This window comes from Myxocyprinus asiaticus, chromosome 49, assembly GCF_019703515.2.
Source record: "Myxocyprinus asiaticus isolate MX2 ecotype Aquarium Trade chromosome 49, UBuf_Myxa_2, whole genome shotgun sequence".
Classification (NCBI taxonomy): Eukaryota; Metazoa; Chordata; class Actinopteri; order Cypriniformes; family Catostomidae; genus Myxocyprinus; species Myxocyprinus asiaticus.
This window is the reverse complement of record NC_059392.1, coordinates 8,975,493-8,990,196: the sequence shown is the minus strand read 5'-3', so window position 1 is coordinate 8,990,196 and position 14,704 is coordinate 8,975,493. Positions and strand designations below refer to the sequence as shown.

Genomic DNA, 14,704 nt, shown 5'->3' with positions numbered 1-14,704 from the left:
GGAAAAACATTAACAGATACAACAGGGGCTACGCACCTTTTGGGGCTTGGCCCATAATAACCACAATATACATCATGACCTCTTGTGTGTTTTTAAATATTACACCTGTTGGGCACATGAAATGTCCTGAAAAATTGTGCATCGAAAAGAGTGGGAACTTCAGATTTAGGTTAAATAAATATGATTTTAAAATTTTCTGTGCATCTATGTGTGTATGCAGTCCAAAGAGAGTCATCGCGTGTGTCTCTGAAAAGATCGTCTGAGATCAAGACTCGAGCGGATGTTCTAAGGAGTTCTTTGATGGAGTCTGTGGACCCTGCTCTGAGTGGGATTAAGCAACAGCTGCAGGGGAAAAGTGAGTTGGTATCCCACCATCAACATAGCCATTAATACACATGCAGATGCTCACAGCATAGAACAAAATGGGGCAACATCACAAACTATGAAAGTCCCACCTCATTGAAATACAAATGTCAACAGTTGTTTTACTGTAGTTCTGCTCTTCTTTGTTTTGATTTACTTAAAAGTTAGCACATGTGGTCCAACTTTTTGAGCCTCAATGCTCATTCAGACGATGCGATTTTGAGTCTGACTTGTGTCGTTTTTCAACCCCATCATTTTTACTATTGGGTATTTTTCAAAAGCCCAAGCCACATCTAAGGACTAGAACATTGTTTACTTTTGCAGTGGGGGAAGTGTGTGTGTGTGTGTGTGTGTGTGTGTGTATGTGTATATATATATATATATATATGTATAAAATTATGTAATATTATATTATACTGGTAAAATTGTAATTGTTTAAAGTTACGTTTTATATAATTTGTTGCAAATGTGTGTCTTTTAAAATGCATTGACCTATGAAAAAGCAAATGTAGTGACTTGTCTAAATTTCACAAACCTTGAAATGCACAAAACAATTCTCACTTTTCGAGTCAGACATGACTGAAAGTAATGTCTTTTGCTTGTGATTCAGTAACTGAGTCAGAGGTTAATTCAGTTACTGCTCTGATGGATTCAATGAGTTCATTCACTGAAGGGGTTGTCAGACTGATTCAATTCGATAACTGTTGAGTCGTTTGTAATTTGTTTGTGAATCTGTCTATATTAGTCACATGTTGCATATTTGTTTTTGATTGCAGCCAGCGAACACAACATAATAGAAAGGCGCATTAATTTTACTATTATTTTGTGGTACATGCTCTTTATTTCATATGTAATTTAAACTGCAAGCTTACAACTTGGGTAAACCTTTTTTTTTTACTATTGCACTGGAGATTCAGTTGCAGCGGAGCACTATTGCTATACAGCGGGCAGGAAACACTGGACCAAAATATCATAGAGACTTTGAGGTAGACTCTTTTGACTTAAACCATTAAGCAACTTCGTAAAAAATCAACCAGAAAACACAAGCAACCACCTAGCAATGGCCTGGCAACAACAAAAAAATACCACTCACAGCACCCTAGCATCAAGGCAGCAACTTTGTATGGGTAAGCACCACTCACATTTTCTTCAGAATATTTTACAATCTAGTTTTAGGATGTTTATTGGCCTGTAAGTCTTTCTTTTTTTTTTTTTTTTGGCACACCTAGTTTGTGAGGTCATGGTTATTCTTCTCAGACCCTGTTACACCTATTTCTCAATAGCATGAACTTAAAAGGTTTTTCATTGTACCTTTGCATTGCACCCCCTAATGGATACACAAGGGTACATAGGGTTTTTAATGTAGTTGAGGCTTTGGAATCTGATCTGGTGGTGCTCCCCTTTGTGCGGGGGTCAAATCCAGGACAGCCTACTGCTCCAATGCCTCTTTCCCTCCTAGCTTCTGTGTCGAGCTTAGCGGGCTTTGTTTCAGTCTTGTTAGCTGGAAGATATGAATATGGAAATAGGCGTGCTAGAAGCAGAAAAGCTGGACTTGGCCGAACCCAAAGCAGCCCGGAGCTCTGGTTACATTCTGCTCTAATTAATCCGGACAAGAACCGGTACCTGCCAAACTCTCTAAATAAAGTGTTCTGTTGCACTGGGCCGATACATGCCCAGGATAACAATGATTGGTTTTCAGGCGCACAAAGCTCCCAAAGCTGGAATCATATCACTTGTAAAATGATAGTCGCCCTCAAGTTGAAACACGCACCCCTTTAATCATACTTTTGCCAGTTTTTGATGACTTTCCCCCTGTGGTTAAGAAATTATACCAGTATTAACATATGAAATTTTATATATGCATTTAAATGTTTTTTTTAATGGAATTTATGGACTGTTTTGGTACGTTGACATTTGATAAGAGTGAATGGAGAGGTTTTGCTAAATTTCACCCTACGATTTTAAAGATAACTGCCCTGGAATTGCCATTAAATGTGATTGATTCGAGTCGTGTAAGTTTAAAGTCTCTAGAAACAGATGTTGAATATATTTCAGGCTTAGTTGAAAAATAAAAACTATGTGCACAACTCACCACGGACTAGTTTCTCAAGGCTATCCTGGGCTTTTTCCAAGTTTTGTCACACCAACACTTTTTGAACCATTAAAGTGATGGTTCACCCAAAAATTACAATATTGTCATCATTTACTCACCTTCATGTTGTTCCAGATCCCTTTGACTTTCTACTATTTGTGTAGCACAAAGGGAGAAATTCCAAAGACTGTGCTTTTGGTCTCTGTTTTCCACTCATAAATTAAAATTGGAGCTTTTAAAGCTTCTAAGAGGAGTTTTGTGTAAAAGCATCATAAAAGTGTTCCATAAGACTCGTGTGCCATATTCCAAGACTTCTGAAGTCATCCGATAGCTTTGTGTCAGAAATGGACTGAAATACAATTCCTTTAAAAAATTAGATGCGCTAGGGCACATGTCAAGATTTTCAGTGAATAATGACTTAAATTTCAGTCCTTTTCTCACACAAAAAGCTATCGTTTGGCTTCAGAAGGTTTTGAATACTGTGCACAAATATGGACCACATTAACCATACCTTTTCTTTGGGGGGGGGATTTTTCCCCTTTTTCTCCCAATTTGGAATGCCCAATTCCCAATTTGCTTTTAAGTCTTCGTGGTCCATGTGCCCCACCGAGAACGAACCACATTATAGTGACCACGAGGAGGTTACCCCATGTGACTGTACCCTCCCTAGCAACCGGGCCAATTTGGTTGCTTAGGAGACCTGGCTGGAGTCACTCAGCACGCCCTGGTATTCGAACTAGCGAGCTAGTGAACTCCAGGGTTGGTAGCCAGCGTCTTTACCACTGAGCTACCCAGGCCCCCATTAATGATACTTTTATTAGTCCCCATTCATTGTAAATTTGTGTAAAAAGCAACCGGTCCAATCTTACAGATGTCTTTTGTGACTCTTAAAAGTCATACGGTTTGAAACGACATGAGGGTGAGTAAATTTGGGCAGAATTTTCAATTTGGATAAACCGTCCCTTTAAAATCACTGCAAAACTTGACCGCTAAAGCTCTCAATCGCATTGACACTGACAATCGGTACACATTGGTGTAATTATAGTCCAAAAATACTCCAGAAATGCCTGCAGCAGTTAAAAACTACAGAAATTGCCATGTAAAACCTGAGTCGTGAATATTCACTCCATTTTAGGTGGTATTGTGAGTCTGTTGTAACGTTTCCCATGTGATATCCTCTATTAAATGTTGAGTGACAGTTGGATAGGGGCTGGACATTTGTTCTCAGTGGTAGCAGTGGGAGACCGTGAGTTATTCCTGATGCATAAACACAACAAGCCATTGCCCGGTGATCAACTTTTCCCCTGTTCTCCATATTTTCCATTGTACCGCACCTGGGCTGCAGATGTTGGCTGGGCTTTGACGTCCCACGTCTAAAAGCGATGCATTGCTATATTAATGTAGTCAAACATTTGTGATGAATGGTGTTGTGAGTGAGGCGTTAGAAATGCTAATTTAATCAGCTCTACATTCACTCACGGACTTCACTTTTTACAGTAACCTGCTATAGAGTTCAAATTGCAGACAAAGTACACAGTAGGGCCTGAAATTCTTAAAATGGATTGTTTAGGCAAAAATGGAAATTCTGTCATTATTTACTCTCATGTTGTTCCAAACCCATATGACTAGATTTCTTCCATGGAACCCAACAGGAGAAATAGGCGAATTGTAATTTAAAGGGTCAGAAATGCCCATAAGAGCTCTTCCACCCTTTTATTTGCCTCAGCTGGTACTGTTTTCTTGCGTCCCATTGTCATTTTTCTGCAGTATCACTGCTGACTCCTCTCTCAACTCTTGCCCTCGGGCTCACTCTTACCCTCTGATTATATTCATCCATCAGCCTAACATCAATCCTGCGCTAGTATGCGGCACCTGACATTAATGTCATACGTTTCCACTCAATCTGTCACGGACAGTGGGCACCCAAATGGCGGTAATTGACTTTAAACACTGCTCTCATTATTGTGTGTGTATGTGTGTGTGTGTTGTAGTCCAAGAGCCGACCGCGCTGACGGAGATGGAGCTTCGCGCTAAATGGGAGCAGGCTCTCGGCCCGCATTACAATGTTATGGTAAGCAAAAACGAAGGGGAAGTAATGTTAACAGATGCTAAGTGCGACTCTCAATTAAACATGAGGCAAACTGCACATCAGCAAGAACGGCCGGCACTTATGCATGCTGTGATAAGAGATGTTCGATCGACGGCTAAATCTGGCTGTAGATTGCCTCGGTTGACTATTGTATTTTTAAAGACATATTTTGCACCATGTAAACATGAGGTCAAGGGCTGACACACTGGTGTTTATGTTTATTTAAAGGGAGTGTGGTGGCTACTTTTAGGCCATCACTCTGGGGTATGTAGATTGTATGATATTTTGTGATTGTTTGTTACTTTTTTCAGGTTGTGAAGTTAGATCCGGTCATAGAAGATGATGTTGAGTTGCAGAAATACTCCAAGGTAACATTGAAACATTAGTCGTAATGAGGCCCAGATGTAATTGCTTATGTTTATGTACAAGCTAGAGTGAGAAAGAAGTATTGTGAAAATACAGAGTCGAATTGCTTGTCCCAAACAAGAGAATAAGGAAAAACTTAATAAAGGGATAGTTCACCCAAAAATGCAAATTCTCTCATCATTTGCTCACCCTCATGCCATCCCAGATGTTTATGACTTTCTTTCTTCTGCTGAACACAAACAATTTTTTTTTTAGAAGTATATCTCAGATCTGTAAGTCCATATAATGCAAGTGAATGGTGGCCTAAACTTTGCAGGTCCAAAAAGCATCAAAGTAATCCATATGATCAATTTTGGGTAAGAACAGACCAAAATATAACTCCTTTTTCACTGTACATTTTGCCATTGCAGTCTCTGGGCACAATCATGATTTCAAGCTTGATTACACTTCCAAGTGCTTGACGCATGCGCAGAGCGCTAGGAGGTGTAATCAAGCTTGAAATCATGATAGCCAAGGAGACTACTGATGTCAAGATGTACAGTGAAAAAGGAATTTTATTTTAGTCTGTTCTCACCCAAAACCAGTTGGATTGCTTTAGAAGACATGGATTAAACCACTTGAGTCTTTTTGGTATGGATTACATTTATGCTGTCTTTATGTGCTTTTTGAAGCTTTAAAATGTTAGTCAGCATTCACTTGCATTGTATGGACCTACAGATCTGAGATATTCTTCTAAAAGTCTTTGTGTTCAACAGAAGAAGAAAGTCATACACATCTGGGATGGCATAGAATTTTCATTTTTGTGTGAACTATCCCTTTAAAGGGTGTAACATGAAGCAGAGTTTTGTTGTTTACAGTAACTACGGAAGATTGTACACTTTTGGAGTCAGAATTTTACATTTTAAAATATTAGTTTTAATTTTTGCACTTTTTTTTGTTGTTGCTTTATAACGCAAGTGTTATTTAATGTAAAGCCATTTTTGCACTGATGTTAAATTTATGATTAATTTGTTATGAATAATCTTTTAGCTTGAATCCAGCAAATTCTAAATAAAAAGAGAAAATACTTCACAAATAAAATTTAATCAGCTGAATTATCTAAATGTACAGTACTGTAGGCATTACTTCATGGTAATTAATATGTATTTAAACCATTTCTTCATTGAATTTCCAGCAAAAATAACAAGATCGTAACAGTTATCCAGGGTTCTCACAGTCACAGAAAACCTGGAAATAATAGGGAATTTTAAAATTGTATTTTCCAGGCACATCATGGAAATTTCTGTATATATATTTTTATAGTTTTTCACTGCTCTAAATTATTTAGTGAGCTAGATATTGCTCTTGTATGGAGTAAAACGTAATCCCATAATCCATTATGTTGTCCGATTTGTCGGTGAATACATTTTTGAAACTCATTGGACAAAAAGGGAGGGAACCCTGGTTGGTGATTTAAAATGTACTCACACCATGATATATGGTTTGGGCCATACTGCCCACCTCTAATCCCTGTAGTGAAAATCAGAAAATTAGAGTGTCCTTGCCTAACCATGTAACAATGTCTCTACAGCTTCTCCCAATACACACAATGCGCTTGGGCGTGGAACTAGACTCTTTTGACGGACATCACTACATCTCTACAGTAGCTCCTGAGGGCCCAGTTGCAAAACACGGGTTACTTCGACTAGAGGATGAACTTCTGGAGGTAAACCCATTTTGAAGCACAGTGTCATCCCATGCCCCCTTTCTATTTGGCATTATGGTTAGATGGGCTCTCAGGGTTTGGCCAGTTTTGCTCTCGGCTAGCTTTGGTGAGCTTTAATAAGACTGACCTTTTGCATCCTGCCAGCACCAGGTCTCCAGGAAGGCTTGCTGCTGCTGTTGCTGCAGGCGCATGGATGTTCTGGCAGGAGGGCCCCTGAGTCTGACTGAGGCCATCTGCATGGCTGTCCCCTGCCCTAACCCCTCACTGGCCTTGCTTCCTGCCCCCTCCCCTCTAATCTTCCCCCACCCACCTGGTCTGGTGGCCGAGGGCCACTGTGCTTTCAGCCTGTTGCTGTTGGCAAACATAGTTCACCCAAAAATGAAAATTGCCTTCATTAACTCACCCTAATGTCGTTCCAATCCTGTATAACTAACTTATTTTCATGGAACAAAAAAGGAGAAATTTTAAACAATGGAACTTTTTTTGTATATTTCCGGGTTTGGAATGCGGAGGTAAACTAAAACGTGTTAAACTTTTTTTAGAGGTACACATGCAAAAGCACCATGAATGTATTATAAAAGTGGTCCATACAACTTTTGCTATATTATTTGTCTTATATAGTCTTCAGAAATCGTATGTTATCTACGATAGCTTTGTGTCAGGAACAGACTGAAATTTAAGATGTTATTCATTAATTATTTTTGAAGGAATTAAATAATTTTTGGGTGAACTATTCCTGTAAGGCAAGGGAAGTTTGCAGGGCTTGAAGTGGATTATTGGTGTGGTGTACCTCAAGACTCTGTACTCGGACCAATGCATTTGTAAAGGCCTCATAAGTATCTTTCATTTGTGTGTTAAATTCTCTCAACCATGATGCATAGATTGTGGTGCTTGATAGAAGCCCAGTCATACACTGATGGTGTGAGTGTTTTTTAGGGAATGGGTGTGTAGAGGCCATGGCCACCTCCTGGTTTGGGCAGATGGCAAAGTGTTGCCCCTGCTCACCATAGCAGTCCCAGGCTTGCCTGTTCAATTAAATGGCAATCAAAGAGAACCAAAGGATGCCACTGAGATGTAATATAGTCACCTCCAGTCTCACTGACAGGATGGAGACTTACTAAGAACCCCATATAGGATGTTAATATTATTTGAGTGAGGCGTCAAATTAATAATGTTATAGTTCAGGCATGGCTATATTTTTAGAATTCCTGCCAAATGGTAAAGGAAACATTGTTTGAGTTGTGTTGTTTTTGCAGGTGAATGATGTGCAGTTGTATGGGAAGTCCAGAAGGGAAGCTGTTGCTTTCCTCAGAGAGGTTCCTCCTCCATTTACTCTGGTTTGCTGCCGACGCCTCGCTGAGGAGGGCAGCGATTATCACCCTGAATCTGAAGAGTGGCGCTCAACCAGCCCCTCAACCAACCTACAGGAACAGGTAACACAAACTGTATATGTAGGCCACCATTAAAAAAAAGTTCTGAGCACTAGCCTAGTGGTTTGCACACATACTGCGCCATGTTAAGTTATGGTGCTCATACAATGATGCAGTTCGAATCCGACTCGTAACATTTTCCTACACTGTTCCCGCCATTTCTACTATCATATCAATAAAAGCGTCAACACGCTTTATTGCTATACATGTCACAGTTCAATACATCTCATTTTTGTTTACGTTTGAAACTTCAGCTTATGGAAGAGAAACCGTGGTAGAGAGTGAATCGGCAGGATCAACGCAAATCTCTATCACGTGGTTCGCTTTGCTTTTGTTCGGCGTCTCTGACAAATGTCGTTTTCAGAGTTTTTGCTTTAGTAGATGATCTGCTTTGTTAATTGAATTGTAGGATGTATGAATGTACACGTAAGAAAAAGGATCTAAAAAGTATCTAAAGTATCACTGCAATATTGTGAGAAAGAGTTGCAACATATCATTACCTGATTTATCTATCGCCACAGCCTTAATCCGAATTTATTTCAAAGTGGGTTTATAACAATGAGTGATTATTTTTAATGATTTTTTTTTCTTTCAGATTGAGAATAACCTCTCCATGTTGGCTAATGACACAAGTCTGCGAGACAGCATGAGAGAACAGTTCAAGGTTTGTTTATATCCCCTTTTACTATTGCGCTTTGTCAATAAGGATTTGACATGAGAAGAACTTCTCAAGAACTTTAGTACCTAACAATGAGTTGTGTTTTCCTATACAGGCCCGTCAGGTATCTGCAATTCAGCAGGAGGCTGACAATGAAAGAGACCCTTTAGAGCCAAGCAGCCCTGAGAGGGAGGAGATAGATGAGGAAGAGGATGAAGGGGAGCTTGCTCTCTGGTCTCCAGAAGTTCAGGTGCTGGAACTGGAGAAAGGAGAAAGAGGTCTTGGCTTCAGCATACTAGACTATCAGGTGAGAAATTAATGGTGTTAAATTTTTAGGTACGTTTTTAGGTATAAGGCTTTTGTTCTGTATAAATGAATGTCACTTTGCTGTTGCCATGACTTTCTGTAAGTCAAGTCATTTTTATTTGTATAGCACCTTTCACAACACACATCGTTTCAAAGCAGCTTTACAGAAAATCATGCATTAACAGAATATGAAATTGTAATATCTATAATATCTATAAAGACTTAGTCATCATTGTGTAGTTTGATTAAATACGATTATGAAGTGTGCATAAAAATAAGTAATTAAATAATAATTGTATGTAGAAACCCAGTGAGCAAGCCGAAGGTGACTGTGGCAAGGAACACAAAACTCCATAAGATGTTGGTTAATGGAGAAAAATAAACATGGGAGAAACCAGGCTCACTGTGGGGCCAGTTCCCCTCTGGCTAACAGCATGAATGTAATGCCAATATTACTTATTTATGTGCAGTGCAAGTCATGGTTTAAAATTATTAAACTAAGTAAGGAATAATTGACGACGGACCGTTGAATTGTTTAAAAATAATGCCGTTGCACCTCGGATATGCATTATTTTTAAACAATTCTACAGGCCGGAGTCAATTATTCCACTTATACCACGGTTATCATACCTTAAGACATTGTTCAGGGTTTTATCTCAAGACATTTTCTGGTTTTCATCCCTAAAATGCTCCTGTGAGTGGAACTACTTTCTTCCGCCACATATTCAGCATCTTGCTTTAATACAGTCGGAGCCTTCGTTGCTAATTTGAAAACGTCACATTAGAGCTAGCAACGGATTCTTGTGCTGCTTTACTGGAGGACTTACTGGAGTAACAAGTTAGTGTGTTAGTGTGTTAGTGTGTTAGTGTGTTAGTGTGTTAGTGTGTTAGTGCGTGTGTGCGTGTGTGTGTGTGTGTGAGAGAGTTTGCGTTTGAGGGATCGAAAGAGAGAAACTCAGAAAATGAGTGAGATTGCTTCTGGGATTACCTTTTTTTGCAGATCTCATCAGAAGTAACATCGCTTCAAAATCTGCATATTCCCGTTATAAACCTTAACAACTTTTTTTCATCCCCACTGAGATGCAGGAGTGCGCTGACACGATGACACTGTTTTTCTCTCACAAGTATGTTTGGGCCTTAAGTGTGTGCGTTACACGTATAATGTGTGTCCACGAGTGTGTGTGAGAGAGGGGGAGTGCAAGGGTTTTTACCACAGATATCTCAGATCATATAGAAACTGTTGTATTGATCAAGTGTATCTTGCTCTGATACAGCTCAAGCCTTCGTTGCTAATTCGAAAACGTCATGTTAGAACCAGCAACGGAGGATGCGCTGCCTCTCTCTGTGTGTGTGTGTGTGTGTATGAGTGAAACGGGGGTGCGGTGCTTTCCACTACAGCTATGTGAGGCTGATTAGGGCGAAATATATTGAAACATTACAAGTTATTTCGGATAATATAAATTATTTTTGATCAAGTCGTGGAGGTGTGGCTCTATTTGTCGGTTGCGACTGGAGTCTCAGTGTGCGCGTGGGTGTGTGTGTGTAATAGGTGAAATAATTTGCCGAAGTGATATGGAACCGTAAATCGGTCAAGACCTGGAACTACTTTATTGCCGTGCGTTTACTTGAAAAATAATTGCACACCTTAGAATGTCTGTCAACCAATCAGAATCAAGCATTCAACAGACCCGTGGTATAAGTAAGTGTTAAGGGCCATTGTTTAAACAAATATTTTGTAGGAACTGTAAGATTAATGACTAATGTCTTTGAAGTTCATCCTGGATTAACTGCAGAAGTTCATATAGATGCATTGTCCTTTGTTAGTTGGCTGATTAAGGCTTTTGTTGGCAATTTATTGATAGTCTGTGTTCCATTTTAAGAGTGTAGTCCATCATTAGACCAAGGTGATGCAGGCCGAGATCAGTGAGGTGCTTCGCAGTTCAACTGGCCGGTAATTTCGGTGAGGTCTATCCTAAGTCCAAGGTTCAGGTAATGACATATGAAGTATCCCATGTCTTATGGTTGGAGTTGGCATCAGTTCATCATCTGAGGTCCATTGTAACAGACTGAAGTGATGTGGTGAAGAATAAATTAGGTGTATGCCTGGCTAAATAGATGAGTCTTTAGTTTAGACTTAAACTCAGTGAGTGTGTCTGCATCCTGAACAGTGTTAGGGAGACTATTCCATAGTTTAGGAGCCAAATAGGAAAAGGATCTACCTCCTTTTGTGGATTTTGATATTCTAGGAACTATTAACAGGCCAGAGTTTTGTGATTGTAATGAATGTGATGGAATATAGCGTGGTAGGTCACTTACGTACTGTGGAGCTAGACCATTCAAAGCTTTGTATGTAGTTAACAGAATTTTAAAATTGATGTGAAATTTAACAGGTAGCCAATGTAACGACGATAAAATTGGGCTAATATGATCATATTTCTTAGATCTTGTCAGCACTCTGGCTGCTGCATTTTGAACCAGTTGAAGTTTATTTATTGAACTTGCTGGACATCCTCCCAGTAATGCATTACAATAATCTTGTCTTGAGGTCATGAATGCATTTATTAGTTTTTCGGCATCTGCAACAGCGAGCATGTGTCTTAACTTAGCAATATTTCTTAGGTGGAAGAATGCTGTTCTACAAACATTGGAAATGTGATTTTCAAATGACATATTGGTATCAAATATAACACCTAAATTCTTCGCTGTTGAAGACGATGTAACAGTACATCCATCGAGAGTCAAATTATATTTTAGCTGCTTATTTTTTAGAGGTTTTTGGTCCAATAACTAGTACCTCTGTTTTGTCGGAAATAAGTAGAAGGAAATTTCTGGCCATCCAATATTTGATTTCATTGATACACTCTTCTAATTTTGAGAATTGGGAAATTTCATTTGGTTTCGAAGAAATATAAAGTTGGGTATCGTTGGCATAACAGTGGAAACTTATTCCATGATTCCTGATAATATCTCCCGGGGGAAGCATATATAAGGAGAAAAGCTGAGGCCCTAAAACTGATCCCTGTGGCACTCCATACTTAACTTTTGTTTGATTTGACAAAGACAAAGTGGTAGCGGTCTGATAAATAGGACCTAAACCATGCTAATGCAAGTCCACAAATGCCAACATAATTTTCTAGCCTATTCAAGAGAATATCGTGATCTATCGTGTCGAAAGCAGCACTAAGATCTAAAAGCGCTAGAAGAGAAATGCAGCCACGATCAGATGATAAGAGCAAGTCATTAGTAACTCTGATAAGTGAAGTCTCTGCACTGTGGTGTGGCCTAAATCCTGACTGAAATTGTTAATATATACTATTTCTCTGTAGAAATAAACATAACTGGGAAGACACAACCTTTTTAAGTATTTTCAACATAAGCGGGAGATTTGAAATCGGTCTATAATTAGCCAATTCTCCTGGATCAAGTTGTGGTTTCTTAATAAGTAGTTTGATAACTGCCATTTTAAAGTTCTTGGGAAATGTCCTAAATATAGCGAGGAGTTAATAATATTAAGAAGAGGTTCTGACATTGCAGGGAATACCTCTTTTAAGAGCTTAGTTCGTATTGGATCTAACATGCATGTTGTGGCTTTTGATGTTTCGATAAGTTCTGTTAGCTCTTCATGACCTATGACAGCAAAGGATTGAAGTTGCACATTATGAGACACTGTTTTCTGAGGTACTGAGACAGATGATTGCATAATTCCAATTTTATTTCTGATTATTTCAATTTTATCAGTAAAGAAATTCATGAAGTCATTACTATTGTGCTGCGACAGAATATCTGGTTCAGTCGATGATTTATTCCTAACCTATTTAGCCACAGTACTGAATAAACACCTAGGATTGTTGTGGTTTATTTTCTCTGAGTTTGCTAAAATATGCTGACCTCTGTAGCTACAGACACTATCATTCCATGCACCGCGAAATACCTGTAATTTTGTATTTTTTCACTTGCGCTCCATTTTCCGAGCTGCTCTGTGTGATCGTTGTTTCATGGTGCGGGGCTTTTTTACTTTAATTTTCTTTAATCGTAGGGGGTCGACACTATCAAGTGTGCTAGAGAAGACTATTTATATTTTCTGTAATTTCAAGTTCTTCTAGACTTTGAGGCTTACTGAGTGTATAAGATAGATCTGGAAGATTATTAGTGAAGCTATCTTTAGTGGTCGAAAGAATTGTTCTACCTGAATGATAGTGTGGTGTAGACTGAGTAACATAAGCTGATCGCAGCACACAAGAGACGAGGTAATGATCTAAGATGTCGTCGCTCTGCAGTAGAATTTCTATAGTATCAACATCAACTCCATATGACAGAATTAAATCTAGCGTATGATTATGGTGATGAGTTGGTCCTGTCACATTTTGTCTGACTCCAAGAGAGTTGAGAATATCAATAAATGCTAATCCCAATGTGTCATTTTCATTGTCTGTGTGAATGTTGAAGTCACCAACAATTAAAGCTCTATCTACAGTAACTACTAGATCTGATAGAAAATTTGCAAATTCACCAAGGAAATCAGAATAAGGCCCAGGTGTTCTACATACTGTAGCAAGGGCAGAATATGACAGAGATTTTTTTATTTATATCTGACGGTGTTACATTAAGCATTATCAGTTCAAAAGACTTAACCTTATATCCTGTCCTCTGAGTAACACCAAAAACGTCACTGTAAATTGTAGCAACATCTCCTCCTCCACCCTTCAGATGAGGCTCATTTTTATAACAATAACCTGGGGGAGTAGATTCATTTAAACGTGTATATATTCATCCGGTTCAAGCCAGGTTTCAATCAAACAGAGCACATCCAAACTATGATCTGTAATAATTTAATTTACAATTAGTGCTTTGGTTGAAAGAGATCTAAGGTTTAGTAGCCCTATCTTTATATAATGTTTATTTTAAATTGTTGTTTTTTTCATGTTTGACTTTAATCAAATTTTTCTAAATGATTTAGTGAGGGGTTTGTGTTTGGTAGTTGGGGAACAGACATAGTCTCTATATGATATCTAGGTGATACACTCTATGTTTTGTTGTTTATGTGACCTGTGTGACGTCTCAAGGCAGCTAGCAGACGTTCGGTTTAGCCAGTTTGTCTGCTTCCTGACCTGGGCCCCAGTTAGTCAGATACTATCATTGTTAAGACTATGAGCCAAATTACTAGAGAGGAGAACGGCACCTTCACTGGAGGGATGGAGTCCGTCTCTCTTTAGCAGTTCAGGTCTACCCCAAAAACTCTTCCAATTGTCTATAAATCCTGTGCTGTTCTCCAGATACCACTCAGACATCCAGCCATTCAGTGACACTAATCTACTATAAACCTCGTCACCACGATGAGCAGGGAGGGGGCCAGAGCATATTACAGTGTCTGAAATCGTTTTTGCAAGTTCACACACCTCTTTAAAATTATCTCTAGTGGTCTCCAACTGGAGAAGCCAGATATCATTAGTCCCGACATGAATAACAATTTTAGAAAATCTATGTTTAGCATTAGCCAGCACTTGTAACTTTGATCTGATGCATTTAACGATGGTGGCTGGAGTCTCTATTTCCACCTTCCTTAAAATAGAATCACCTATGACCAAGGCTCTTTAAACATGATTCTCAGTGGGTGCATCACTGAGTGGGGAGAATCGATTTTAAACCCTAACAGGAATGGGAGAGTGGTGTCGCTTTGCTGAGCGGGTATTCCGCC

At 39.1% G+C, this 14,704-nt stretch overlaps 1 protein-coding gene across 1 annotated transcript in view; it reads left to right on the top strand.

Annotated features, from left to right (window-relative positions):
- The window catches only part of patj (PATJ crumbs cell polarity complex component), a 156,729-nt gene that overhangs the window by 23,100 nt on the left and 118,925 nt on the right, over positions 1-14,704 (top strand). The window contains exons 12-18 of the mRNA XM_051693194.1: positions 221-355; positions 4,447-4,526; positions 4,856-4,912; positions 6,481-6,615; positions 7,872-8,048; positions 8,641-8,709; positions 8,819-9,010. Coding sequence (XP_051549154.1) covers positions 221-355; positions 4,447-4,526; positions 4,856-4,912; positions 6,481-6,615; positions 7,872-8,048; positions 8,641-8,709; positions 8,819-9,010 — 845 coding nt within the window. The remainder of the gene's footprint in view (positions 1-220; positions 356-4,446; positions 4,527-4,855; positions 4,913-6,480; positions 6,616-7,871; positions 8,049-8,640; positions 8,710-8,818; positions 9,011-14,704) is intronic.